We start from the raw sequence: 13,521 nt of genomic DNA on the forward strand, positions 1-13,521 counted from the left end.
AGATTATCGAATAAATTTTGTCAACACCTTTCCCCACCTCCTTGTTCATAAAGTGTCATTTTCGCCCAAGACCCGGAGGATATATTTTTTCTGCTGAAAATGGGACTTTGTATACATTGAAATTTACTGTTCATTCAAACCCAACTTTTTTGTAAGTCCTTGTTAATCGACTTCCTAATCCATAGGCCCCGCGCACTCCTAAAAGCTGATGAAATTTTAATAACTTTCTCGAGTTATTTTATATCGATATATTTTAAGCATTCTACGAAGTTGTAGATAATGGGATTGTTCATCAGATTCTCACTTTTAGTATTTTTTTAATGTATATAGTACCAATTAGTAGCAAAAATGCGAATTAATTTCATTAAAAAACTTAAGTTTTCAATCAAAAAACTTTAAAATAAAAAGTTGTTCTAGACCCCCCGACAGAATATTTTAATTTTATTTTCAAATGAAATGGAAAAGTCCATTCTTTCATATACCAAAGTTTCACAGATGCCGAATTTTGTTGAATAAAGTTGTTCGACAAAGACACTGTGAAAAAGTAGTAAATTGACGCATTTCATAAAATTTGCTGAGGTTGCATAAACTCTTCATAATACGAATGATAAATCCTGAAATAGGTTTTGGGAAGCATCTTTAAATAGTGGTTTTAATGAGTTTTCAGTTTATAATATATTTGAATGTGATCTACTAAGAAAGCAATAAATCATGGCGATATTTGCTACCATTACTATTGGGTTACTTGCCCATATAATAGAGCTTAAAATTTCGTTTTAATAAAAATAAATTCGTTTTTAAAACATTTGAAAAGATTCCGATGAATTCTTTAGGTAACAGAAAAATTTAAAATGTTTAAATTTCTTATTTCATGGAAAGTATGAGTATATAATTTTGAATGTATGGAAAAATGTTTTTGGAGAACGACCAGCAAGAGATAGCCTGAAAGCAACGTGTCAGCAGGCTTATTAGGCGATTATTACAGCAATCACATTAGTAAATGGCCGGAAATCTCAAACTCAGTCACTCATTTCTACTTGAATTTACCGAAACCAACATTTTGTTTCACCGACTCCCTCATTCATTCACTTCCAATATGATTCAATGATTAGATATGATAGAATATGATTAGAAGAATGATTAATATGATGACAATATGATTAGAAGAAAATGGCATGGACTTGTCCAAATCTATGTATCATATCGAATATCCAGTAATAACCAAAAAGACTAATTTTCTAGAAATTCTTCAGAATTATTGCAGTAAGCAAAAATACCTAACAAGCAATTCAATCGTTGCCGACCAAACAGCAGAAAAATGGATAAACCTCACCAAAGTGGATGTGTCGTAATTTCTTCCCTCGCCGGTTTCACATGCGGTTGGTTTTCGAAGAACAAAATACAACCGCAAAACGATTGACGAGTGGTGGTTTTGTCTTTTGGCACGCTGTTTTCAAGTTCGCATGCACCAACTTCTTGGCTTATTCATCTCCACCTCTCAGGCACGGTGCCCTGGGAAAGTAAGTTAGGTTGGTTTAGGGAAATGAGGCAAGAACCGAGACGGTATTAAATGAATGTGTGCTTGGGTGAGGGACCGGTGCTTCTGAGGGTGTAGCGTTATTAAATTTGGTTCGAAATTTGCATGATGAATGCACTCCGCTGCAGCTAGATCTATAAAATGGTTAGGTATGACTTACTCGAAATCAGTTCACCTAAAGCTAGCAGAACAAGCGCTACAGTTAAATCAATCAGCATGTTTAAGGTGGGTAGTTCTAGATCTATGCAAAAGACAAAATTAATTCACAAAAGATTCTTTCAGTTCATTTGTGTTCTGGCACTAGTAGCCGTCGTCGCTGCTGAGCACCACGAGGAACATTACGCTCATCCAAAGTACAAGTTTGAGTACGGAGTACAAGATTCTCATACCGGAGACAACAAGGATCAGTGGGAACATCGGGATGGAGATGTCGTCAAGGGTCAGTACACTCTGTATGAAGCTGACGGTACCAAACGAATTGTGGAGTACAGCTCGGACAAGCATCATGGATTCCAGGCTCACGTGAAACGAGTTGGGCATGCCCAGCACCCGCAAATCTACGGTCACCAGGAAGGTGGTCATCATACCGGTGGCAGTCACGATCACGGTCATGCTAGCAGCTATGCCAATTTGTATCAGCACCATCATTGAGATGGGCGACAGTACTGAAAAGTTTTGTGATAAAATGTAAATCGACTGGTAGAATATGAAAAGGATAAATAAATTAAGAACTGAAAAAATCGTTTTTATTAGACATTGATTAGCGCTTCCCATTTTGCCCTATCTGTTTCCTGTATGCTTTTTAAACGGCATGGCCAAAATAGATTAACCAAGAAGCGCACATTATCTTAAGTAGACATTTTGGCCCTTAACAGGTGGTACGGAGCTTCGCGGATTCTCGGGTTCGGTCCATTTTGGGGTTCTAGTTTGGAACATACGATCATTACTTCCATTAGGGGGTGTTACGATTAGAAATCGGTCAAACAAGGAGGCGTATAAATCGGTCAAGTCTTTTTTTAGAATATTAAGTTATGTTTCTTTCACAAGCTCAATTCATACAGAAAAAAATACAGATCTATTCAAACTTATTTTTAATGGATGCGAAATTCCGGGTATTTGACTCCTTCCATCAAGGTTTGCACAAATTTCTTGGTAACTTTCCTTGCTGTAGAACGCCAGTTTGCCTTGAACTACCTACCTACTACTACTACCTCTCTAACAATTGTCTTATTTTTATACTGGGCGGAGCTATTGCGTGAAGGGTTCATGTCCTTGGGCACCACCCGAACGGAACAATTGTGCTGTTTGAGGAAAAGCAACAGACGGTTTCCCAGTTACTCCTCTAGATAAATCTTCTAACTGATAGTCCCAGTTGCGCTGTAAATGTCGCTCGCTACAGGAACAGATGGCCTGCCATACGAGATATTTCTTAACGAATTTCTACAATTTAATGTGTTTGAAAACCTAGACGTAGGTTTTTTCAACCTCTACCACGCACTCAAACTTCGTCAGCATCTTCATGTACAGCTTCCGCGATCTTTCTTTTGCCGATTTGTTTTGCTTGCCGTCACAATTTGGAGTCACAACCTTCTTGTAAGTCGACAGCCCGGTTCGTTTTTTGCTCGATGCACAGTGATAGACACTTCTCGGCTTGCTTGGGACATCTCGGAGGGAGAGATTTGGGTTCTGTTTGAAACGGCTGGCTAATCTTTGACCGTTTTTGCTTTCGATTTCCTCTCGATACAGTCTTTGTGGTTGTTGACAAACTACTTACGAAAACTTTCATTGCATTGGTGAAAATTGAGTTGTTCGATTTTTCGCGATGCACGTTGCTCCTCTTGCTTCTATGCCATCTTCACAACTGAAGCGAAAATATCAAAATCAAACAGTACGCATGATACGTTATTAAAATGAGCAGGGGTGCAAGTTTTTTAATGGAGTATGAAAAATACGCCAATTTTTGAACGTAACACCCTTTTCTTTTCGCCGATTTCTTTTATCCGTCTAGTCAATTTATTCAATTGCAGAAACATAGATTATCTAAATGTTGCTGTCCCAATTTAGTTCAACAAAATTGAATAACATTTTTCAAAGCATCTTATCTCGCAAATTTTGTCTTTGAAATACAGGGTGATTTATCGTAAAGTTTTTTCAAACCAGCAAAAAAAATTTCTTGTGGTATCTTGCTAATTTCTTGAGTAATGTTGGCTGGTTTATCCAAATAGAATTTTGACTTTACATAACCCCATAGAAAAAAGTTGGGAGGTATAGGACGACGCACGATATAGGCGGCCAATTGACAGATTCACGGCGAATTTCTCACGCAATAATTCCATTGTTACAACTTGTGTGGTAAGTGGTGCCGTTCTGGTGGATCCAAATTTTGTCAAGGCTGCTAACTTCAAGTTCTGGTAGTAACTAGTCTGTGAACATGGCACGATAATGGGGGCCATTCACAGTATCTTTTCGGGTTGCTACTCACTAGAGATAGTTTGGTTTCAAGTCGAACCCGACCCAAATCTGAGAGTTGGAAAATTGAAAAAAGTGCACCCAACCCTAGCTCGAAATTATAAAATTAGAAAAACCCGATCCTGACCCGACACCGGATTTGAGACCCGACTTGTGAATATGTAGAATCAACCAAAGATCCCAAAGATTTTGAATTTTGAGCATCCGAGCTGAATCCTAAGCTCATCTGAGAATGTTAGAATCACTCGAACCTGAAATATTTTATTTTTTTTTAATTCAGAATAAATTAAATTACTATGTTTTCAGTGTAGATCCGATGAAACAGAATCAGTCTCTAGAAAATAAATTTGAGTATAAAACTGCTTGAATTATCTGCTTTTAAAAATATAAATGGGACGCTGTGCCTTTTTCAAATGTTACTCCATTTAAACCTCTGTAGCAGCACCCAATTTACTTATGAGTTCAATATATGGGAATTGTCAAGTTGTCCTCAGAGTGTCACGGCCATATAATAATCATCTCGTTAAGGGTTCGCAAAAAATATACAAATTGTGCTGCATTTAAATTTAATTATTATTTTAATTTATGGTTCTGTTAACACAATACATAGTTAAATCTTAATGGACAACTTTAATGCAATATGTATCAATAAGTACTGGCTACGGTGCGGTTCACCCTGGAGTGGTCTGTTTTGGAGCTCATCGGCCGTCCTCTCAGACTGGAAAACAGGCCAATGCTGTTGTGAACGATCTACGATTTAATTTTGAATATCGTGTGTACATTCCGGCAAACGCCGTAGAGGTAGACGGTGTAATTACCAAAGGGTCCTTAACGGTCGCTTACCTAAAGAATAGTATGGGAATTTTTAAAGCCCAAAACCTTCCGCAGGTCAAGATGCTTGAAGATTAATAGTCAGTATCAGGCACAGAGAGTGCAAAAGTTATAACCCTTTCGAAATCATTTCGAGCAACATTCGAAGGTGCTGCTTTACCAAACCATACACTGCTGGATAAGCTTCGACTTTCGGTGAGCATGTACGTACCTAAACTCATGAATAGTACCAATTGCAAATAGTTGGGTCACACTAGCACCTACTATTGTAATAGAATTGTGTCCGACATACAAACACATACGTTCAGATAAGCTCAAGCATTCTACGAAAGAGCGCTCCACGCGGACTTTTGCAGAAATTCTGAAAGTAGCGAACCCAAATACTGTACTATTGCAAAACACATTCTCGTATTTATTTGACGATGATGTTTGTAGCTCGGAAGGTGACAATGATTATGTACCAATTGTTGGTGCTGAAAGGAAGAGAAGTGGTATCTCCATAAAATATCCAAGTAAAAAAGGGACGGTACAAGCAAAACCATCTACCTCAAAGAAGCCACCGACTACCAAGCTAGTAGCCCCTGGTTTTAAAATTCAAGACAAGAACTTTCCGAGTCTAATAAATCCAAAGAAAAGCCGACGAGTTCGATCCCTGCAGGACAACAAGATTGAAACAGATCTGATCTCTTTTTAAAAAAATGAGGAATGGATTTTCAATATTTTTGAAATCCCGATTTCATTTAAGAGCAATATCTCTGCCTGGCTCCCAACTATCAGCGATTTAAAGGGCGAACACGAAATTATTGCGACACATTCAACAGGACATAACTTTTTTACCATTGGGTAAAAATCAACCAAATTTTTGCACACATTCTCATTGGTGTGTAATGTTTACATGCTGTCAAACTCGAAGTCGTGTTTATCGTTTCAACGATAATGGAGGTGAACCAACGCGAGTCGAGAGAACAAATTTTTTCCAAACACCTGGAATTTCCTAACCTGTCGCACCGGCAGTTGGGGAAAATGTTGAACATTCACCATTCAACCGTCTCCAGAGTGTTGAAGCGGTTCCAGGAGCGGTTGATGTTGGACCACGGCAAAGGAGCTGGAAGAAAATCGGGACCGGAGAACAAAAAGACGGAGGGAAAGGTGAAGCGGATGATTACAGCAAATCCCAACGTCTCAAGCCGTGATTTGGCTAAAAAGATCGGCATGTCGCAGAGCTACGTCCAGAATGCAAGGAAGCGAGCTGGACTACATACATACAAGGTACAGAACTTCCCAAACCGCGATGAGCGGCAACAATCGACGGCTAAAACTCGGGCACGGAAGCTCTATGAGAAGATGCTGACAAAGATGGCTGCAGTGTGATGGACGACGAAACGTATATAAAAGCCGATTTTAAGCAAATTCCGGGGTTGGAGTTTTTCACCGGCAAGAGCAAGTTCTATGTGGACGACAAATTTAAGAAGAAGAAAATGTCGAAGTTCGCCTCCAAATATCTCATCATGCCACTATTCTAAAAGTGTCCTGGAGTGGCATGAGGCCAATTCTGTCCATTTTGTTCCAAAGGACATGAATCCGCCAAACTGTCCGGAGTTGCGCCCGGTGGAGCAGTACTGGGCAATGATGAAGCCGGAAATTCGGAAGAGCAAGAAGACAGTCAAAGACGAGAAGGACATGTTAAGAAAATGGAAAAAAACTGAGAAACTGGTACCGGATGACACTGTAAAGACTTTGATGGAGGGCATCAAGCGAAAATGCGTTCAATTTTACACTCAAGGCTCCATTGATTAACTTTTCTTTTTAATTTTGAAGTAAATATATGTATAAAACTACCCTAAAGTTTTGGTTTGATTTTGGTTTGAAAATTGGCATGACATTTTCGGTTACGCAATAATTTCGTGTTCGCCCTTCAGCTTTTGAGCGAAATTCCGTGAAAAATTTGGTGCGAAATACCGTGCGAAATTCCATGCGGAATTCCGTACGAAATTCCGTGCGAAATTCCGTGTGAAATTCCTTGTAAAATTCCATGCAAAATTCCGTACGAAATTCCGTGCGACATTCTGTGCGAAATTCCGCGAAAAATTCTGTGTGAAATTCCACGCGAAATTCCGCGTAAAATTCCTTGCAAAATTCCGTGTGAAATTCCGTGCAAAATTCCATGCGAAATTTCGTGCGAAATTTCATGCAAAATTCCGCGCAAAATTCCATGCGAAATTCCGTGCAAAATACCATGCGTCATTCCGTGCGAAATTTCGTGAGAAATTCTGCGCGAAATTCCGTGTGAAATTTCGTGCGGAAATCCATGCGAAGTTCCGTGCAAAATACATTGCGAAATTGCGGCGAATTTCCGTGCGAAATTCCATGAGAAATTCCGTGAGAAATTCCGTGCAAAATACCATGCCGTTCGAAATTCCGTGTGAAATCCATGCGAAGTTCCGAGCGAAATTCCGTGCGAAATTCCGCGCGATATACCGTGCGAAATTCCGTGCGAAATTCTGTGTGAAACTCCGGGCAAAATGCTATGCGACATTTCGAGCGGAATCCCATGCCAAATTCCGTACGAAATTCTGTGCAACATTCTGTGCGAAATTTCGCAAGAAATTCTGCGTGAAATTCCGAGCGAAATTCTGTGTGAAATTCCGTTTGAAATTCCGTGCGAAAATCCATGTGTGAAATTTCATGCGAAATTCCACGCGAAATTTCGAGCAATATACATAGAGAAATTGCAGCGAAATTCCGTGAGAAATTCCGCGCGAATTTCCATGCGAAATTTCGTGCGAAATTACCATGAGAAATTCCGCGCGAAATTTCGCGTAAAATTCCGTGCGAAATTCCGAGTGTAATACCATCCGAAATTTCGTGCGAAATTCCGCGCCAAGCTAAGCGCGAAATTCCGTGTGAAACTCAATGCGAAACTCTGTGCGAAATTCCGCCTGAAATTCTGTGTGAAATTTCGTGCGAAATTACGTCTGAAATTCCGTTCGAAATTCCGTACGAAATTCCGCGAGAAATTCCGTGCGAAGCTCCATGCGAAATTCCGTGCGAAATTCTTTTTCTTCTGCCGGATTCAGCCTCTTTTCGAGAATTACAACTAGGTTTAACTTCAAACTTGAGTTGGGATAAAACGGGATAACACGTATTGTGTGGTTATTCTAACCATCTTCAATCGATTTCCTGGATCCTTTACATGAGAATTATTACTTTTGATCAGCCGGATTCAGCCTCTTTCTGGAAGTGATGCCAGGTTTTACTTGACACTTGTATTATGGGAAGAATGGGGGTAAAATGGCTGCACACGCTTAGTGCGGTCATTTTAAGTATATTCAATAGATTTCCAGAACTATTTTATATAAGAAAAACTGCTTCATCCCGAGCAAATACTCATGGGTTCAAACACCACATAGCTCCTTGAAAAGACCTTAAACATGGTCCGTGCCAAAATTCACAACCATGGTATTTTTTATGGGATCTACCGGACCATGGTAACGGTGTTTTCATGGATCGAACCCATTTCAAACACCTATGACAAACCCCATGAACATGGATGTATTATGGGCTTTTCGTTTGCTCGGGATGTCAGCCGCTTTCAGCCTCTCTGGAAATATGAGTTTGTACACCTTCTTGGTTTTATTACGGGAGGGATTGGTGGAAAACGGGTACACACGTTCCGTGCGATCATGCTAACTATATTCAAACGATAACCGGGACTTTTTTACATAAGAAGTATTACTTTTGATAAGCTGCATTTCGTACATTACCGAAATATGGAGCCAGAATTCACTTCAAACTTTAGTTGTGCGAAGAGTAGGGGTAACATGGGTATACCATATTTTACCATATTCCTTAGGGAAAGCTATGGGTATACACGTTTCGTAAAATTATTTTAACTATCTTCAATCGATTTCTGGACTTTTTTATGTAAGAACTGTTACCTTGGTCAGCCGCATTTAACTTTTTTTCCGAGGTATATATTCAGTCTTGAAAATAAACTCAAACAAAAAGGGGAATTGGGCCAAAATGAGTGTAATAGTGCGGCCATTTTGAATGTCAACAATCAATTTTTCAGTCCTTTATACATAAGGCACCTTTTTTTTGGTAAACTTTGTCCAGCCTATTCAAAAAATCGCGGTTTTGGGTACATTTTTTTCCCACTATGCGTTGGTCCCATAAGGTATTGGTCGTATGCTTTAGCCTAAATAAGGAGGGACTCCTTGTGGTCAACGGGATCGCTACAATTGTCCTGTACATTAAGAGTCGGCGAAGTCTGTTAAAGGCCAAGTTTCGCAACGGAATGTAGTACCAAGGTTATGGCTTTTAGTTTAGATGTGATATGTGTATTATCGTATTGGCTTTCAAGCCACGCTCAGCCCATATGTCACCGTAGTTTCCATCGACTGAGTGAATCGAGTAACCATGCTTTTATCGGCCAGATCAAAACTACAGATTCATTCTAGATAATTGTTTTGATTGCGATTGTGATCCAAACAAAAGCCCTATAAAAGTTGTGACATTTGATCAAAATGTTATCAGTTTTGATCTTTATTCAGATCCATCAACACCTACAAACCGTAATATAAATCCGAAATGATCAAGGTAAGGACAAAAAATTGAGAATAAAATTCTGTTTGCTTACCAATCCACTTCCACAGGTTATATTTTCAGCATCCTTCCTGGTGAGCGTCTGTCTAGCTGGTTACGGCCATTCAGACGACTGGAGCCCCGCTAAGTACAAATTCGAATATGGTGTTAAGGATCCCCACACCGGAGACCACAAAAGCCAGTGGGAAATCAGCAACGATCACGGATTGAAGGGCGGTTATGCTCTGGATGAACCCGACGGCACCAAACGGGTTGTTTCGTACAACGCTGACAAATGGAACGGCTTTCAGGCTGTTGTGAAACGGATTGGACATGCCGTTCACCCACCTTCCTACCGGGTGGTCAACTGTGGACACAATCCCTGGAAGCAATCGAACGGTTGGATCGATCAGCAATCCTGCGCCAGTGGTGGATGGAAACATGAAGGCGGTCCGGTTGCCATCAGCTATGCGAACCAGAATAGTTACCACTGAAAAAAAAAACAGAAAAGCGATAACCACCTACCTCCCTGGGAGAAAGACACGAAGCTCGACCGATTTGAAGACAGGCCAACGGGAACAGGCGTAATTAGGAAAAATGCTTATTTTGTATTTATCCTCCACTTTGTTAGCTAGTTTATATAATAAGTTGTAATTGAACATGTTTCACTGCAAATACAACCGGCTCTGGCTCACATAAGCGGCCAGTTAAAAATGAAATTCTATGGAGTGTGAATTGTCTTGCTAGCGATATTGGTTTCTGACGTATCCGAACAACGTTAGCCGGCATTATGAGGTACGAAGCTGACGGTGCCAATTTACTTGCTGTTCTGATGGCTGAAAAGGGTGATTGTGCATATTTTAATCCTGGACGTCTTCCTTCGGTAGGGAAGATAAGCAGTTCCGATTCATGTGTGTAATAGGTAGTGCCAGCGGATAGAGACATTTAACTAAAAACAATTGGTAAGTTTTAATGCCTTTGCTTCGTTGCACAAAAAAGATGGTGTGACAGATGCATAATGCTTTTGGAGTAACGCGAAACTTTGTAACAAACGCCTCTATATTCAACCTGCTATTTGGGCCAATGCGTTGAAAGAGATAACTGACGCTGCTCTAAAAAATACATTCAAATGAATTTAATAAAATCAAGATGGATGACAATGTGCTCTAGTACCTTGTGCTGAGCAAAACTGGAAAGGGGATATCACGATTTGAAAGCTCCCGGAAAATCGTTGGAAATTCGTCGTAAATGAATAACTAGCTCATATCACAACGTGGAATTATATTGACGGTATGTTCGAAATTTGAACCATTTCAACCCCTTCATGCCCAGGTTGTCTGTGAACAATAACGATTTTAAACAACTACAACTTTTGATTGAGGCAAGATTTGCTCACAAAAACAAGTAAGGCTAATAAATCGTCGCTGTTGTGCTATCTTATGACAAACACCATTTTGGGGTAAACTGAGCTGATATGCCACATCACTTATCTAAAAAATCTCTACAAAGCGGCGTTTTTTTTAGAATTTTCAGAAATTCGGCTTGGTTATTGATATATTAGCGAGAAACGCGCTGAGAAATTTTTAATGTTTTGCTTCAAATGACTGTATCTGGGAATTGGCTCAAGTTATCTTGATGCATAAGATGTTTTTATGTGTAAAACTATCTGAGAAACACTAATAATTTTCAAAACAAAAATACATGAATTGTGAGAACAATACAGTTTATGTTTTAAACTGGAAATATGGCATATTTGGCAACACTGTAACCCAAAATAACTATTTTTTCTAGATTCCCTGACTCATTTCCTTCAAAATGCATCTCACCGATTGTCCATAGACCAAATGAAGCCAAAGATATGAATAAAAGTTAATGATTGATGTTTTTTTCTATGGCAAATTTTCCATGCATGGACGATTATGACACGCCATAATTTAGACATCAATACACACCTATGACATGTGTGAGTGCGACTTTTGTTTACATTGTATAGTAAAAACTCGCAACATAGTCAACCGATCTTCGTAATATTCGAGAGATTAATACAGAATTGATAGACGCATCAATTGTCTGCTTTGTATTGTTTATAGGTACCATTTATAAGTTTCAAGATATTCAATCTCAAACTTGGAAAATCTTTTTTTTCTTTCGAAATGTGCTAAATGGCGCTAGTCATAAGATAGCACAACAGCGACGAAATGTGACTATTTCCTTTTATTTGAGAACTAACAGTTACAAGGATCAGCTCTAGAACTGCAATTAGTCTGATAAAATTCCGAAGGAGCAGTGCTGCTAGGGACAGTTTAAGTTGATGATGGAAAATGAATTTTTCATATATCTTCGTTATGTTGCAATATTATTGAAAACTGATCAATTTAGACTGTATTTGGCTATGTTTTCTATTCTATACTATTCTAACCCTTACACAGCCAGTATTGAAAAGCATCCTGGAAAACATTGCAGGTATTCTTTAGTGTTTTTCTTGTTAACATTAATAATGAAGCATATTTATAATATGTCTCAAATATTAAAACGGCCAGGCCTACTGTGCAGAGTTGGGTTTGAAGATATTTCAATATTATTTCCATTATTCATTTAATGAACAGTTCAACCAACGAATCATTTTGAAACTTGAATGAAGAAGAAACGAGGACAACCGTACCGACCGTTTCAGTTTAAAGGGGGTTATGATAAAACGTTGGGAGTGACTTTGCTAAGAAGGTTAATGTCACTCCTTTGGTCCTTTGGGATTAGACAGAGATATTTACACCTTGCCCTGGCTCATTAAGCCTAGGTTAAAACGCCTTCACTCGCTCTTCTCCAAACTAATGCTGACTTTGGTTCTAAATCCGAGTCGCTCTAGGTTCGCTCTAATAATTTACAAAAGCCATATTAAAATGACAGTTCAGAGCGAACCTAGAGCGACCACGATCCAAAAATAAAATCAGCATTAGATTTAAACTTTCCTGTGCTTTAAACTTTCATTGTTCTTAGGAGATTATTTCGAGAAAAAATATATGTGATTAGTTTTAGTATTTAGGTATAAATAGATTGGAGCATGAATGGTTATTTTCGTTCAGTTGATGACTGACAGAAAGGAAACAAGTGAAACCAGTCCTTAGACTCCTGCCAGCAGGTTTATTGCAAAGTCTGGTTCCATGGTCATGACTGTAGAACATCAGCAACTGGTCGCACATAATCATTAATAAAACCTTCGTGGGCCAATAATAAGGATTATTTTACATATCCAGTGCTAACTCCTCGAAAGACAAACTCACAATATCCCCTTACCTCACAAAAGTGACCCCATATACGAGATACAGAGTGTGCGGCATCTCACCCCGGCATCTCTCCCGAAATTACCCTACGACTAATAACGAAGCTCGATAAGAAAAAAAAATTGAAATACTGCCTTATCATTCAGGTCCGCCTTCGACTCCTTGGAGCTGTCTGCAATAGTTTCTCGACCACTCCCACGTAACACAGTTTGATGCCTCAGGGAGAAAAATCTTTTCCAGTAACTCCAGTTAGGGCAGGAAAACTTCACCGGAAACATTTGCCGTAAATTGTTCAAAGTAAACAGTATTTATCAGGACACACAACACTGTAAGTTTGGACCCTTTCGAATAATATTGCGAGCAAATTCAATCGTTTCTAACACAAGTAAGAAGGAAGATTCTGCTCTCAAAGCAACCAAAAATAAATTAAATTAAATATCTAGTGTCCTTGGTCACATTATCCACTTCTAATGATTCTGAAATTACTTGACAAAGTTCACGATAATACAAACTTTAACGAATTTGACACTGGGTATCGATATTCTAGGTTTTAGGAATCCATCTCTAAGTTAACCTACTCAGACGATTTCGAAAACTTCGGGAAAATAGTCTAAACACAAGTTTTATAGGGTAATTTATCATTGCTGCCCGCGCGATTTGGTTCCTTTAACAAAGTTTCATGAAATTTGACTACGCCTATAAATCGGTCAACGCCTTCACTTTTCTTAAGGGGTGACTCCCATTTCTAGGAACTAGAATCTAGATTAATCTAGAGTAACTTTATTAAGTGTAATATCCATCCATATATCTGCACGAGCTTTG

The 13,521-nt window shown here is 39.0% G+C and overlaps 2 protein-coding genes across 2 annotated transcripts; both read left to right on the forward strand.

The window, feature by feature from the left end:
* Nucleotides 1–1,753: 1,753 nt before the first annotated feature.
* On the forward strand, nucleotides 1,754–2,188 carry LOC131688076 (cuticle protein 19-like). Its single transcript, XM_058972227.1, has 2 exons — nucleotides 1,754–1,762; nucleotides 1,820–2,188. The coding sequence occupies exons 1-2, from the start codon at nucleotides 1,754–1,756 to the stop codon at nucleotides 2,186–2,188; spliced, it is 378 nt and encodes a 125-aa protein (XP_058828210.1).
* A 7,239-nt stretch (nucleotides 2,189–9,427) lies between these two features.
* On the forward strand, nucleotides 9,428–9,915 carry LOC131688077 (adult-specific cuticular protein ACP-20-like). The gene is made up of 2 exons (XM_058972228.1): nucleotides 9,428–9,436; nucleotides 9,493–9,915. Exons 1-2 carry the CDS (start codon nucleotides 9,428–9,430, stop codon nucleotides 9,913–9,915), a joined length of 432 nt encoding a protein of 143 aa, XP_058828211.1.
* Nucleotides 9,916–13,521: the final 3,606 nt, after the last annotated feature.

The sequence above is a fragment of the Topomyia yanbarensis genome, chromosome 3 (genome assembly GCF_030247195.1).
Source record: "Topomyia yanbarensis strain Yona2022 chromosome 3, ASM3024719v1, whole genome shotgun sequence".
Lineage (NCBI taxonomy): Eukaryota > Metazoa > Arthropoda > Insecta > Diptera > Culicidae > Topomyia > Topomyia yanbarensis.